Source organism: Talaromyces stipitatus, genomic scaffold (assembly GCF_000003125.1).
Source record: "Talaromyces stipitatus ATCC 10500 scf_1105507295541 genomic scaffold, whole genome shotgun sequence".
NCBI classification, from domain to species: Eukaryota; Fungi; Ascomycota; class Eurotiomycetes; order Eurotiales; family Trichocomaceae; genus Talaromyces; species Talaromyces stipitatus.
The window spans coordinates 1,627,456-1,642,244 of NW_002990115.1; the positions used below are offsets into that span (position 1 = coordinate 1,627,456).

General features: G+C 48.1%; 6 protein-coding genes across 6 annotated transcripts; 4 read left to right on the forward strand and 2 right to left on the reverse strand.

The window, feature by feature from the left end:
* Nucleotides 1-1,174: 1,174 nt before the first annotated feature.
* Nucleotides 1,175-3,378, forward strand: TSTA_029260 (MFS transporter, putative). The gene is made up of 3 exons (XM_002480038.1): nt 1,175-2,087; nt 2,137-2,370; nt 2,427-3,378. The coding sequence occupies exons 1-3, from the start codon at nt 1,491-1,493 to the stop codon at nt 3,300-3,302; spliced, it is 1,707 nt and encodes a 568-aa protein (XP_002480083.1). The 5' UTR covers nt 1,175-1,490; the 3' UTR covers nt 3,303-3,378.
* A 370-nt stretch (nt 3,379-3,748) lies between these two features.
* On the forward strand, nt 3,749-6,374 carry TSTA_029270 (oxysterol binding protein (Osh5), putative). Its single transcript, XM_002480039.1, has 4 exons — nt 3,749-3,937; nt 3,992-4,317; nt 4,391-4,445; nt 4,500-6,374. The coding sequence occupies exons 1-4, from the start codon at nt 3,869-3,871 to the stop codon at nt 5,304-5,306; spliced, it is 1,257 nt and encodes a 418-aa protein (XP_002480084.1). The 5' UTR covers nt 3,749-3,868; the 3' UTR covers nt 5,307-6,374.
* Nucleotides 5,992-8,676, reverse strand: TSTA_029280 (RNAPII degradation factor Def1, putative; the record flags this gene model as incomplete). The annotated part of the gene is made up of 2 exons (XM_002480040.1): nt 5,992-8,315; nt 8,373-8,676. The coding sequence occupies 2 exons, from the start codon at nt 8,674-8,676 to the stop codon at nt 5,992-5,994; spliced, it is 2,628 nt and encodes an 875-aa protein (XP_002480085.1).
* A 590-nt stretch (nt 8,677-9,266) lies between these two features.
* TSTA_029290 (uncharacterized protein) lies at nt 9,267-10,508 on the forward strand (the record flags this gene model as incomplete). The annotated part of the gene is made up of 2 exons (XM_002480041.1): nt 9,267-9,966; nt 9,988-10,508. The coding sequence occupies 2 exons, from the start codon at nt 9,267-9,269 to the stop codon at nt 10,506-10,508; spliced, it is 1,221 nt and encodes a 406-aa protein (XP_002480086.1).
* Nucleotides 10,509-11,035: 527 nt separating this feature from the next.
* TSTA_029300 (saccharopine dehydrogenase Lys1, putative) lies at nt 11,036-13,417 on the forward strand. The gene is made up of 9 exons (XM_002480042.1): nt 11,036-11,162; nt 11,232-11,312; nt 11,367-11,383; nt 11,439-11,679; nt 11,731-11,757; nt 11,808-11,983; nt 12,040-12,136; nt 12,198-12,345; nt 12,396-13,417. The coding sequence occupies exons 1-9, from the start codon at nt 11,102-11,104 to the stop codon at nt 12,691-12,693; spliced, it is 1,146 nt and encodes a 381-aa protein (XP_002480087.1). The 5' UTR covers nt 11,036-11,101; the 3' UTR covers nt 12,694-13,417.
* On the reverse strand, nt 12,392-14,582 carry TSTA_029310 (fructose-bisphosphate aldolase, class II). The gene is made up of 5 exons (XM_002480043.1): nt 14,438-14,582; nt 14,012-14,159; nt 13,842-13,952; nt 13,478-13,780; nt 12,392-13,414 (listed from the first exon to the last, which is right to left on the reverse strand). Exons 2-5 carry the CDS (start codon nt 14,117-14,119, stop codon nt 12,854-12,856), a joined length of 1,083 nt encoding a protein of 360 aa, XP_002480088.1. The 5' UTR covers nt 14,120-14,159; nt 14,438-14,582; the 3' UTR covers nt 12,392-12,853.
* Between the last annotated feature and the right edge of the window lie 207 nt (nt 14,583-14,789).

Here is a 14,789-nt window from a genome sequence, read left to right on the forward strand (position 1 = left end):
TATTCGCTTTGTAACTCATCCTAAAATATACTCAATTCATACCTAGGTACGCGTCAGAATTACCCTTTGAATGCTGAAGCAGTCAATGGGCAGCTCGTAGATTGTATACGAACTCTGACAAAGCAAACGAAATTCAACTTTTGAAATCCAAAGCATACAAACATCAAACATACCGCCGCTAAAGCTAAGTGTCTTGACAGCCTTTTGCATTCTGTTTGTGGGGTTCGCACTATGAAAGTACGAATCCTGAACTCGATAGATGTATCTGATTGAGCAGACAAGACTCCGTCACTTACTATGGGAGACATATTGATGATAACACGACTATCGAGAAGCTTAAAGTTCGTTTAGCAAGCTATGCTTCTTCAAGTAAAGTAAATAATCGTAATGACGTGAAATATCCATGTTGGCATTATCTGACCTGTCTATATCTACGCTGGTTTTACCTAGGTCCCTTTACATTAGGCGATTGAAGGATAGCTTTCATAGAATATAGGCTCAGCACACACTCCATGTCGCCCAATTCGTGAAGATGTCTCTTCTCCCTTGACCAGAAAAACATTCAAACAATTTAGAACAATAATTAATATGCCACATCACATCTGTATAAGACCCAGCCGTTATCACTCGCAGCGGGTCCATCGGACAACATTCCGACAAGAAGCAAAAAAAGCCCTAAGAGACTCCGAAATCTCCAATTCTATTGTTGTACCAAACACACACACAATCGAATGATGCCGTTATTCCAGCCTCAAATTTCAGAATTTACGGTCTCAGTGATACACGCAAGTAAATTTCTGACTACGTACTTATCAATTAACGTCAGAAGGGCAAAAACGGGTTTATCTCCATTGTCCAAGACGGTGTAGAGCCCGATGATCAGTTCAAAAGTCGCCTTTCGGAAAAGAATCCGAAGACTAAAACTACAACATCATTTTTTTTTTTTGCTAGTAGCATGTACTTTTAACAAATAGAACCAATCAATGGCATTGAAACAATCAAGGATCGCTCAAGTGGTTCACTCTCAGCCAATTGTTGTTGTGATGGTCGTATAGTGGGAAAAAGTGGATTATGCTGTCAGGTAGTTAAACAGGTGATATGATATTGGTATATACATAGCTAGACTCCCTAGGTTTCTTAGTATAAATTCAATTTTTGGTATTTCTTTGATTCTGTTTTCGTTTGATTGATCACTTTCATCTACTCATTAGACTTCGTCTTTTGTAGCGAGGACTTGAGGACTGTCACAAGGATCGTTTACCAACTCAAGGGTTATACGAGATTGGTGTTTGCTAGCTTTCACGGAATACTTCCAAGCAAATTGTCTACCTGGGTGTAAATCTAGTCCATGGACACGGTTGATTGTGGTTATTGTAGAAATGCGGTATAACAGTTGTCTACGTTGCGACCTCGATTCCGCGATTCCTGGCAGAAGATAAGCCCTGCAACAACTACGCATAGAGTGATAGACCCGGTTGCCGTTAGACGTCATGGCAACAGAAAAGAACCCCATCTCTGTGGATGGTGGCCACTCCAGTTCGTCCGCGTCGTTTAATCGTGCATCAACTTCCAATGACAGCTTGCAGTCAGCTCATGAAAACAAATACAGACACGACAGCGAGGATGACAGAGTCAGTCAATGCACTGAGCGAGGCCGTCACGATCATGGACAAAGGGATATCACACGGGAAGGAGAAAACTTGGACCTGGAGAAAAACTTCCCATCCCTGGACCAAACGCCTACAAACTACAGCAGAAATAACAACCTCAACGTGCTGGACACAGTCCGCAGCCACGTCTCACAGCAGGATATGCATGTCTCTGACAATGCGTACCGTGAGCGAAACGCAGAGCAGTACCTCCGATTCTCGCCTGCCCGAAAAATAGTCATTGTGGCTATTCTGTCTGCCTGTTCTTTCTTGTCACCGATTTCCTCAACAACAATCCTCCCCGCAATGCCAGAAGTAGCGGAGACATTCAATACCACCGGCAGCGTGATCAATGCGAGTAATGCGGTGTACATTGTCGCAATGGGTCTGTCAGCGACTTTTTGGGGGACATTCAGTCAGATTTATGGAAGGAGGCCTGTAAGCAGCCCCAGCCTTGGTTTAAAGCACCAGACTGACAAGCGGAAAGATGTCCTTTTGGAGCTCGTTCCTATTCTTCGTTTTCAGTTTCGCAACAGCACTGTCACCGAATTTGGCAGCATACTTTATTTTCCGTGCTTTAACCGCATTTCAAGGAACATCCTTCCTTGTTGTGGGTAGTGCCTCTATTAGTGACATCTATACTCCAACAGAAAGAGCTACTGCTCTCGCATGGTTCCTGTCCGGAACTCTGATCGGCCCAGCTATCGGACCCTTCTTAGGTGTATGTCACTTCTCCCTTTCTGTGATGCTGGTAAACCCAAAAGCTAATTTTTCCAGGGTGTGATTGTAACTTTCTGTTCATGGCGGGTGATATTCTGGCTTCAAACCGCCCTCGGAGGCACTGCATTCCTCTTAGTAGCGCTATTCATCCCAGAAACGATCCCACACAAAACAATTTCTGACCTTACCGGTCTCTCACCAATGGAAAAGACTAGCGCAATCTGGCACCGCATGAACCCGCTTCGAGTCATCATACTGCTATTCAAGTATCCCAATCTCTTCTTTGCCGCGCTGGCTTCTGGATCGCTTGTCTGGAACCAGTACTCTCTCCTTACGCCGATCAGATACGTTCTTAATCCACGCTTCAATCTTACCACACCCATCGAGTCTGGATTGTTTTACCTTGCGCCGGGTTGCGGGTATGTCGTTGGGACTTTCTTTGGCGGGCGTTATGCAGATTATATTGTCCGCAAATGGATCCGCAAACGTGACGGCGTCCGCGTGCCAGAAGACCGCCTCAAATCCTGTCTGTTTTTCCTGGGGGTGTCTATCCCAGGCTGGGTACTTATCTACGGCTGGACCGTAGACCAGAAAGTAGGCGGTATCCCCGTACCTGTCATTGCATTATTCCTTCAAGGCGTGTCGCAGACATTTGTGTTCCCCAGCCTGAATACCTACTGTCTCGATGTCATGCAGTCCAAGGGTCGAAGTGCCGAGGTCGTTGCCGGCAACTATATGTTTCGGTATGCTCTTGGTGCGCTGGGAACCGGTGTCGTATTGCCGGGCATTGGAGCTATGGGGGTGGGCTGGTTCAACACCATATCTGCTCTGTTTGTAGGAGCTTCTGGGTTCTTTATGTGGCTCACGACGATAAAGGGAGCTGCTTGGAGACAGAGGGTGGATGAGAAGCTGGCTCAGGCAGCTGCAGCTTGATCTTTAGGCCTCGTTTGAAGATATTTCGGTTTGTTCGATGACGGGCCTGAGAGAAATGTATTTTCTGGTTGATAGGCTTCTGGCGCATATATAGATTAGAATAACGATGCATGGTTCCTTTGGTTTTGCACGTTGACCGCAGAGTCCAAGCGTAGGCCGATCACTCAGTGACATGTAATCATGTTGGGTGGCTCGACATCGGAATGATCGATTGCGGTGTCGTGTGATGCTATTGGATGCTGCCTAGAGAGGAATGTGGCAGTGTCAGGCATGGCAAATCGATCGACGAATGATTAGAAGACAGGAAGAATCATGGCATTAGTGGTAGTAGCAACAATAAGAGATGTTGTGGTTGAGCTGCAGTACGGAAAAAGGAAGAAGAGATCGAGCGGTCAAGCAATGACGTCGGCTAAGCAACGCGGATGCCTGCATGACTGAGGCACTCCACTCTGAACTTCTTCCCCAGACGGAAAAAAATAAAATCTCGTCTTCTTTTTAACACCATCTGCTTATTGCTAATTGAGCGACATTTCATAATATCGACTGAGTTGACTGTATACATCATCATGGCTACCAAAGACGAAGCTAGTGCTGTCCCCGCGTCAAGCAAGAGTTCCTGGTCTAGCTTCTTGAAGGTGACTTATCTCGCTTCCTTACCAGATTCACGCCGCATTCGCTCACTAGAATAGTCCATTGCATCCTTCAACGGCGATCTGTCCTCTCTCACTGCGCCGCCATTTATTCTTTCGACCACCTCTCTAACCGAATACTCTGCGTACTGGTGCGAACATCCCGCGCTTTTCGTCGCCCCCGCGCGAGAAGCAAACCCTGCGAAGAGAGCCCTGTTGGTCTTAAAATGGTTCCTGAGCACATTGCATCAGCAGTATTGCTCGCGAAGTGAGAAGTTGGGCAGCGAGAAGAAGCCGCTCAACCCCTTTCTCGGCGAGCTATTTCTGGGCAAGTGGATCGAAGATGAGGAGGTGGGTGAGACACGTTTGATTAGTGAGCAAGTCAGGTGCGTATTTGGTGGCACACTTGACGACAATGTTTCTCCAGTGTAAACCCGACTGACTTGATGCCGGTTAAAGTCATCATCCTCCGGCGACGGCATACTCTATCGTGAATGAAAAGCATGGAATTGAGGTTCGTACTCAACACCACCAAACCTGGTCTCATTTCTGTCTGACATGGAAACAGCTTCAAGGATACAATGCCCAAAAAGCCTCCTTCTCCAGCACTATTTATGTCAAACAATTAGGCCATGCATACCTCTCATTGACTCCTCCCGGAAAAGATGTAAACAACGAAGCCGATCGAGAGTACTACCTCATAACCCTACCCAGTCTTCACATCGAATCTCTCATCTACGGAACGCCCTACGTCGAGCTTGAAAAAACCACCAAGATCGCCAGCTCGACCGGCTATATTTCCAAGATTGACTTTTCGGGTAAAGGCTGGCTGAGTGGTAAGAAGAACACCTTCTCGGCAGTGCTATATAAAGAAAGCGATGGAGAGAAGAACCCTCTATATACCGCCGACGGACAATGGTCGAGTAACTTCACAATTCGAGATGTCCGTGCCAAAAAGGACATTGAAACTTTTACTATCACCAGCATGAAGACCACCCCCTTGACCGTCGCCCCTCTCGAAGAACAAGATATATGGGAAACCCGCCGAGCATGGCGCGATGTCGCCCAAGCCATCGAACGCGGCGACATGGAAGCCACATCAGCCGCCAAGACCAAAATCGAAGTTGCCCAGCGCGAACTCCGCAAAAAGGAGAAAGAAGAAGGCGAAGAATGGGAACGACGGTTTTTCAAACGTGTTAATGAAAACGATGATCAAATTTTTATGCGACTGGCTACAATGCTTGATTTGACTCAGGGTAATGGTGCCGGTATTGAGAGTGATCGAACTGGTGGAGTTTGGAGATTTGATCCTTCTCGTGCTGTGGATGCGAGTCCGCCTTATCACAAGATTGGCGGCGAGGGGTTGGGGCTGTAATTGTATGATCAGTTTGAAGTTGAATATTCAGCAGGGGCATGTTTTGTTTTTTTATTCCTTGCTTACCTACATGTCTACAAGCGACTTTCTTTTGGATGTAATGTAACTTTAGGTAATAACTCAATGCGAGACTGTTTCCATGCAAGAAAACTAGAAAGTAGATTTGATAACAAGAACAACCACCAGCCATTGCCATTGCCTTTGCCTTTGCCGTTTCCATTTCCATTTCCTTTATTTCGTGACCTCCATCCATGATTGGTACTAACTGAGAGAAGAGAGATGTGGTATACCTGTAAAGCATAACTAGATCATTCGTGTTGTGATACATGTTGAAAGTGAAATAAAAAGACCCGGATGAGCTTTTCCATAAAAAGAAGAGAGGAGAAAAATTCAGGAAATAACAGAAATCCCATTTTGGCTCCTTTTTTCTTCGTCCTAATGCTTCATTCAATCGAGAGGAGAGAAAAAGAAAAGCATATTTGAAACAGCGTAGCAGCAAAGAGAGCACTTCCCATCGCTGATAATTTTCCCATTTGAAAAAAAAAAAAAAATCCCGAGTCCACCATCCAGAGATACAATTGTAAAGAAAGAAAAAAGTGATAAGATAAAATAAGATAAAAAGAAACACTCAAATCGAAGAATTGAACGCCATTAGAGTCAATCCCTTGTTTTTAAGCTAGCTCGATCAATGTCCATAATTGCCTCCCCAACCGCCGCCACGTCCCGAATTCCCATAGTAGTTACCAAAGCCTGCTGCGCCGCCGTAGTTACCGTATGCACTTCCTTGATGATGGTTCTGGCTAACATTGGCCTGGTGACTTCCCAAGCCGCCGAGACCGCCGCTATACTGAGGGTTCAAGTGAGGATAGCCGCCAAAACCCTGCTGGCCCTGTTGTCCTTGGAGAGGAGGTAGGCCAGTCTGTGACTGTGACTGTCCAGGAATGCTGCTAGTTGCCGAACCAGGTCGGTTAGCCTGAGCCAGAGAAGGGCTTGGCCCACCAGTCTTGGAGGTTTCGTACCCCTTGGTTGTCTCCTCGCTGGTTACTGGTTGTTGCTGGGAGATGGGCTGGTTCTGGCCAAATCCAGATTGGGATCGGCCAAACACATCCGGAACACCTGAGCCGAAAGTAGTGCTTGCGCCAGCAGTGGACTGTTGGTTCTCGGGTTGAGCAGATCCAGTACGACCGTAGACAGAGTCACGGCCCGGGAGACCCTGGTTGAAGCTGCCAGCATTTGCTGGAGAAGAAGCGTGTTCGTAAGAGAAAGGCTGGCCGTACATAGCACCCTTGCCGCCGTATGGTGCTGCATACTGGTTGCTGTACGCATACTGGTTGCTATGAGGCATGTAGTGATCTTCGTAACGACGGGCATCATCATACATAGGACGGTTGCGGCCGTACTGGTGCTGATTCATGTTCATATACGATTGAGCGTAGTGGGGGTTAGAGTAATAAGGATACCCATAGCCGTAATTAGCATGAGCACCTTGTCCGCCAGGGATGTGCTGCCCAGACGGTTGTTGCGTTTGAGATGCGATGGGCAAAGTTGGGTTGGGGGTGTTTTGACCACTTCCAGGCGCTTCAGTGTGGCCATAGCGACTGGGTGTCTGATTAGCCGGAACTTGGGCTTGTCCTTCAGCACCGGAAGTTGCGAAACCAGACGCAGCACGCTGGCCAGTTGTGTCCTGTGAAGGGTAGCCGTAATAGTTGTAGGGGAGACGCTGCTGATCGGCAGCATAGAAGCCAGAAAACTCGCTGCCAGTAGTTACTGCAGCTTGAGTAGGAGCTTGGTGAGAGAAGGGCTCTTGAGCCTGAGCCTGGGTTTGAGTCTGGCCGGGATGCTGAGTGAACGGGTCGTATGGCTTCTGGGCTTCACCATAGCGGCCAAAGTCGTTGAAAGGTGTGGCATCGGTCTGAGGTACAGGGGGTAATCCAGGAGCGGGACGGGCGACTGAGGGAGTCTCGGTCGAGGGTTGAGATTGGGGAGGAGGGAAAGAAGCACGAGGAGCAACTGGAGAGTGTTGAGGTGGTTGAGCCCGAGTTTCAGCCTCTTCCGGTTGCTCGTCAACATCAACAGACTCGTTACCGTTCAGCCCCATACTACCGAATTGAACAGCTGCCCGATCAACAGCGTGATTGGCAGGCATAACAACGGCTTCCTGCTGTTCCAAAACACGACGCTGGAAGCTAGCAGAGCGGCCTTGAGGTCCAGCCGCTTTGAATGCAGTCGCCGCATAGCCAGAAGCAGGTCGTTGGCTTTGAGGTGTAACAGGAGGTAGTGAGTTGGGGTCTTGGACGCTGGCAACAGTGCTAGCCGCTGTTGCGGTAGCAGGTGGCACTGAGACATCAGGGACTTGATCAAGGTTCGTTTTCGTGAGATCATCGGCGGGGGCTTCGAAAGACTGAGTAGAGGGTATTTCGTGTGCAGGTTCATTAAGTGGTACTGGTGGTTGTTCAGGTGCATGGTCTTTAGGAATTTCCGGAGTTGCCACAGCGGCAGGTACAGAAGGTATGATCGTTTCAGGTTTCGTTTCGACAGGAGCTTGGACGGGAGGAGCAACAGGAGGAGCGGCAGCTGGAGGTGGCTTCTTCTGAGGAGGGGGAGGTGTAGGTTTAGCAAACAGGCTTGCCCATCCCTTCTTCGCAGGTTCGGGTGCTTTAGGTGCTTCCTGCTGTTGTTCCTTCACAGCCTCAACCGACTCAACGGGTTTGGCTGCTTGGACTTCAGTTGTAGTAGGAGCTTCGCTAGGGACACTCGAGATGATCGGCTCAGTAGGTGCAGCAGGTTTCTCATCACGTGCGCCACCGGCTCGTCCACCACGACCTCCACGTCCGCGATCTCCTCGAGCACGACCACCGCGCCCCTCGAACCCACCACGGCCACGGCTACCACGAGACGTCGAAGGTACTGTTTCGGTGCCGGTGCTTTGGGGCTTAGGCACATCCTTCGCCTTGGAACGGGAACGATCGGTAGTCTTCTTCTTCACTTCACCCCATTGAGAAGCGTTGCCTTAGTCAATCGAGTAGTTAGTAAACATACTTAGTCTCCATCACGTAGGTGTCGTACCTTCACTGATGTGCTCAATTGCAGTCTCAAGAACACCATTTGCATCCTCTAAAGCAAACACTAGATCTTCGTCTGTCCAGTCGGAGAAGAGCTCTTTCAAAGTAGGTAATTCTGTCGCATACTTCAGCTTCAATTGACCGATCTCTCCTTCATCTTCGTATGATGTGGGTGCAGAGTTATCAGCAATCTCGACTTTGGATGATCGAGCACCGGCCCGGCCTCCTCTGGAGCTGTATCCACCTCGCCCGCCTCGAGCAGAGCCGCGCCCACGCGGTGCCGAGGGTCTGGATATAACTTCGGACATGACTGTGTCTGTTGTATTATATTGCTGACTCGCAAGAAGGATGTGATGAATTAAGAGGGAGGATCGTGGACGATGGGGTGTGATGGAAGAGTTTCTTTGACGGTGGATAAGACAGGGATTGCAAACGGGACAGGTGCCCAGAGGCAAGGAGAGCAAATGGACGTGTCAAAAAAAAAAATAATTCGAATGGATCAAACGATGCGCCCTCTCCTAAGAGGTTAGCACCAGCTCTGCAGCAAAAAGGGCCGCCAGATTTGAGATGCAGAAAATTGATAAGAGAAGGTTGATGGTTTAAAGGGTTGACTAGGAGGAACTTTTAAGAGAGCTGAAATTGGATCTTGCGCGCCTGCTCAGGTTTAGCGAGGCGGCTAAGCTAAGGCAGGCGGTAGATCGTACGCATGCGGCAGGCGGTGAGCGATACTGACGGTAACTAAATCATCAGTCAGCAACAACATCATTTGTGTCAGCCCACCTCTCGACGATTTGTTAATTATTCACGGTCGATCGACCGATTCAGTTTATCTATCGATTAGCGATACTTGCGACCATTATTCAGCTTGGCTGTGGCCGAGGAGTGGAACAAGTTCAGCATGAAGAACAATAGTGCCCTTCTGAGGCTGAAAGGATGGCCCAAGATCCATCATCCACTTCCCCAGACTCCGCGAGAGTCTCAACAGCTTTTGTCCGCTTTAACATCATCTTTCCGCCGTCAACTCGATGCTGCAGATACACATAAACCGGCACAGTCCGCGAGTGAACATTTGGATGCTATTCTGGAGAACCCGCTGTTCCGCGTTGTCCCATCCAAACCGACCTACCCTACTCATGAATCAAGTCAGAAAAGGCAACAAGCGACCGAAGATGCATTGAAATTGGCAAAGGACCCAATGAGATTGCTCGATGACAATGTGGCTGCCGGTACACTCACTGGCCGTATACTCAAAGAGGTCTTGCGATCACAATTGGCATTAATCAAGGCAGATTCCAAGGATGTGCAGCAAGAAATGAAGAGCACAGGTGCAGGAGCAAGAGTGGCCAAATGGTTCTGGGCTTCGGATTCGGCTTCACGAAAGTCGTTCTTCAAAAACGTTGGCGCTTCCAAAGCTTCTATCATGTTCATGGTAGCAGAAGGTCTTCATAAGGAGCTCAGAGCCTTATTGCGCGCACTATACAGAGCCGACTTGGGTGGTGGTAATGGCCAGATCCCCAGACGCATTGCGGACAAACTATTCGCTACATTCTTATTAGATTATATTGAGGCCGAGATTCAACACGGGCAAGGACTCCCGAGTTCTTTCAAAATATTTACAGAAGTGGCAGATTCCATTCCAAAAGATCCTGAGTCAACTACATATCGTGAATCGTTACTCAAGGCGACAGTTTTCCATTTTGCTCGCTTTATGGGGCAGGACGTGAGTGCTGGGATATTCAAAGAGGTCCCTTCTTCGTTATTCGACCGGTATTGTAACATACTGGACACATTGCCGGGCCTCAGACCTTATGGCCTTGCGATGCAGTTATATCATCCAACACAACCGGACTCTCGGCCTTTTCAGAAATATCTTCGAGATGTTCGCACATCACCATCTCCACCACGAACTGAGATGGGACAAGATCTTTTGCTTCAAACTAGCCTCAACGCATTACGTCTTCTTATAGACCAGGAGAAATACCGAGATGCCACGAAGTTCTCCCGTCATGTCAAGAATATGCTGTTCGAAGAGCGAGTGTTGCATCGTCAAAACGACAGCTTTTCTCCTCAGATGGATCAGTTAATGGACCGGCTGACCTCGGCTGAAAATGGGCTATCGTTTCGGTGGGATCCGTTGTGATGGCCTTCATAATCCAATTTATTCCATCTATCGGCCCTGCATGCATACTTACGGTTAGTCTATATGGGAGGTACAGAAGCTCCCTACGAGAATCCTCCATCGACCTGCACTTACCCAACCAATGTCCGATGACAAAGACCTCCCACGATCCAACATGGCAGAAATGATACGGCCATCTTCTGGTCGACAATATTCGGTTGCAATGGCGTCACCAGCCTGCGAAGTCGCTTCGTGCACACAGTATACACTACAAGACTATACTCATGATGCATCAAATCGAAGCGATCGTGTCATTCTCACCTGAGACCTAATTACTTCAAAGTCTACGATCTCAGAATATACTATCCCAACTCTGTATCATAAACAATACAATTTCATTCTATCAAATAATATCTCTCCATTGACTCATAAATCCAAACCTCAAATTTCAGGCACCACGCCACTCCGATCGCGCAACCCGGCAACCGGACAATCCATTCATCCGCTATGAGTAATATCTCCAATGCCATCTGCCCTCCTTGAAGAATAACATCTGACTCAACAATTTCTCTCTTTATTTTTCATCAATTGACTCAATTTTTTGATTTCCAAGCATGTCTGGAACAAAAATATGGCTCAGAGCAGAGACCAAGCCTCAAGAGGCGCGGTCAGCTCGTAAGTTTATCTGTTTTTAAATTTTCGACCCCGCTATTTGTATGTTAACTGATGGGATTTGTGGTGTAGTCACTCCTACCACGACAAAGGCCTTGTTAGATGCTGGGTATGATGTTACAGTTGAAAAATCAAGTCAGAGCATTTTTGACGGTATGGTTCGATTCTACAAAGTATTGGATAAAGTATTGACTTATTGTACTACAGATGAGGAATACGCCGCTGTACGAAACTCCATCAATCCAGAAATCTATGATTCAAGTTCTGATTATAGTATAGGTCGGCGCGCGCCTCGTCGAAGAAGGATCATGGGTCAAAGACGCACCCAAAGATACATACATCCTCGGTCTCAAGGAACTCCCCGAAGACGATTTCCCGTTGGAACATGTTCACATTTCATTTGCGCATTGTTACAAGAAACAAGCTGGGTGGGAGAAGGTGTTGAGTCGGTGGCCACGCGGTGGTGGGGCGTTGTTGGATTTGGAGTTTTTGACTGATGAGAAGGGGAGACGGGTTGCTGGTATGATTGTCCTACATTATGGAAAGGTGTTATTGTACTAATATTTGGTAGCGTTTGGGTATTCTGCTGGATATGCAGGTATGTCGATTTGATTGACTGGATTATGGCAACGGTACTAAGTGGAATAGGATCTGCTCTGGCAATCAAGACCTGGGCATGGCAATACACACATGGCAAAAAGGAGCCTCTTCCGGGCGAGAAGCCCTACGCCAGTGAGGGTTTGCTCATTGCTTCCGTCAAGGAGATTCTCGAAGCTGGAAAGAAGAAAGCTGGACGGTCACCCAAGGTGCTCGTCATTGGAGCTGTAAGTCGTGCTCCGCGGAGGTGTTATTATCGCTCAATGCTAAATTAATACCGCAGCTCGGACGATGTGGTGGCGGCGCCGTCCAGTTCGCCAAGGACGTTGGTATCCCTGACGCAGATATTATCAAGTGGGATCTCGAAGAGACCAAGAAGGGTATTCCCCTCTTCTGTTGCATACTGCAAAGGACAAGTTGAAGCTGATATAAACAAAACAGGCGGCCCGTTCAAGGAGATTGTCGAAGACGCCGACATCTTCATCAACTGCATCTATCTCTCTGCAAAGATTCCTCCATTCGTCAACGCCGAGACCCTTTCTTCCCCCAAGCGCACTCTTTCCGTCGTCTGCGACGTGAGCGCAGATACGTAAGTCAATCTTCATCCCTACACAACACAATATCCTAAACATTTCACAGAACAAACCCCCACAACCCAATCCCAATCTACAACATAACAACAACATTCGACAAACCCACCGTCCCCGTAACCAACATTGCCTCCGTCGGAAACCCGGATTTACCGCTCGACGTAATCAGCATCGATCACTTGCCATCTTTGTTACCTCGCGAGAGTTCGGAGATGTTTAGTACGGCATTGTTGCCTTCATTGTTGCAGCTCAAGGATAGAGAGAATGCGCGTGTGTGGAAGCAGGCGGAGGAATTGTTTGAGCAGCATGTTGCTACGTTACCGGAGGAGTTGAAGAAGAGGGAGTAACTATTCTTTCTCAGTGACTAGAGACGGATGGAAAAAGAATAGTATGATTTATATTGCGTTAATGAAAATAGAATGTATGCTTCGGTCAATTCAATATTCAATTCTGGTTTATTTTAGGTCTGCATCATCAACCCCACCCCCCCAAAAACCTGAAAACAAATTACAACTGACCAGCAGTGTTGAAGTCTGCAAGAGCCTCCTTCACACGCTGACTCATCGTCTTCTCACCCTCACGAACCCAAACACGAGGATCAAAGAACTTCTTGTTGGGCTTATCAGCACCATCTGGGTTACCGACAGCAGTCATCAGATAATCCTTCTTCTTGAGGACATAATCCCTCACACCAGACAAGTAAGCAAACTGCATGTCCGTATCGACATTAACCTTCACGACACCATAGCTAATAGCTTCCTTGTACTCCTCCTTCGAGGAACCGGAACCACCATGAAAGACGAAGAAGACAGGCTTATCGGAGGAAGAGCCGAGTTTCTCCTTGACGTACTTTTGGTGTTTGCTGAGGAGTTCCGGGTGCAGGCGCACGTTACCGGGTTTGTAGACTCCGTGCACGTTACCGAAACCCGCGGCGATGGAGAAGTAGGGGCTGATGGGGGAGAGGGCGTTGTGGATGGCGAGGATGTCCTCCGGTTGGGTGTAGAGGGAGTTGTTGTCGACGTCTTCGTTATTGACGCCGTCTTCCTCACCGCCGGTGATACCGATTTCCTTGACCTAGTTAGAATGCGACAATAGACAAAGAGAAAAAAAGAAGAAAGAGGGGAGAAGTACCATCTCGAGCCACTGCTTCATAGGAGCAGCACGTTTCAAGTACTTGGCAGTAGTCTCAATGTTCCAGTCAACCGGCTCCTCGGAAAGATCGATCATGTGAGAGGAGAAAAGAGGCTCGCCGTGCTGCTTGAAGTAGCGCTCGTCCTCATCGAGCATGCCGTCCAACCAGGGCAACAACTTCTTGGCGCAGTGGTCGGTGTGAAGAACGACGGGGATGCCGTAGGAGGGGGCAATGCTACGGATGTAGTGCGCACCGGCAATGGCACCAGCGATGGAAGCTTCCTGGTTGGAATTGGCGACGCCCTGCAATCCGTTAGTTCTGCTTTTTTGAGCGCCTTTAATGTTTTTAAAGACGGAAAATTACCTTTCCGGCAAAGTAGGCAGCACCACCCTGGGACATTTGCAGGATGATGGGGCAGTTCTGGTCGCGAGCAGCTTCGAGAGAAGCGACCACGGTGGAAGAGGAGGTCACATTCTATACCCGTCAGCCTGTTACCTCCTTAAAAGAGTCTCAAATTCCGAATATAAACATACAATGGCGGGAATAGCAAAGTTTTTCTCCTGAGCGTACTGGAAGAGGCGCAGGACGTCATCGCCGACGATGACACCGGTCTTGCGGGAGAGCTTCTCGAGGACACCCATGTTGTATGCGATTGATTGATGATCTGGTTGATTAATTGAGCTGCTTTGGATATTAGCTGGTCTTGCTGGTTTTAAGAGAAGATGAAATAGAATGAAGAGAAAAGAAGGGAAGACAGAATGAGGTCAAAGTGGCAGCAGAAGTGGGGATGGAGGGGGCAAGCTCTCTTAAACAGGAAGACTGTCAGGCAGAGGGGCGTGGTGTGATCAATCGTATGCTTTTTTTTCCTCTTTCTTTTCCCTCTCTCTCTCTATCGCGAGACAACACAGTCGAGGTAACGCTCAGGATCAGCCAGCAATCAGGTGTGTACAGGTACTCACCGAGTTCACCGGCAGCTTGAAACGGTGGAATTCTTTGGAGCTGATGAGATCAGCGTCGTGATTCTGGGATGCCTTGTTTGTCAGGCACTTACTTCAATAAATCTCGTTTAACGACAGAACCACTAGTTAACTAATCAGTAACATCAACCCAGCCAAAACAGTGCGATGAAGACAAACTTATATGTGTCGCTGGATCCGTATATGATTCAATCCGGTTTCTGCTCTTGGTGGGGGTTGGCGATGTATGACGTTCCCGATTTGCCCCGCGTACTCTCTTACATCAACTACACTGAAGCTTTTACTGCGGACAATTCGATGGCTTTCTACTGCATTGCAATTGCGTTGCAACGCA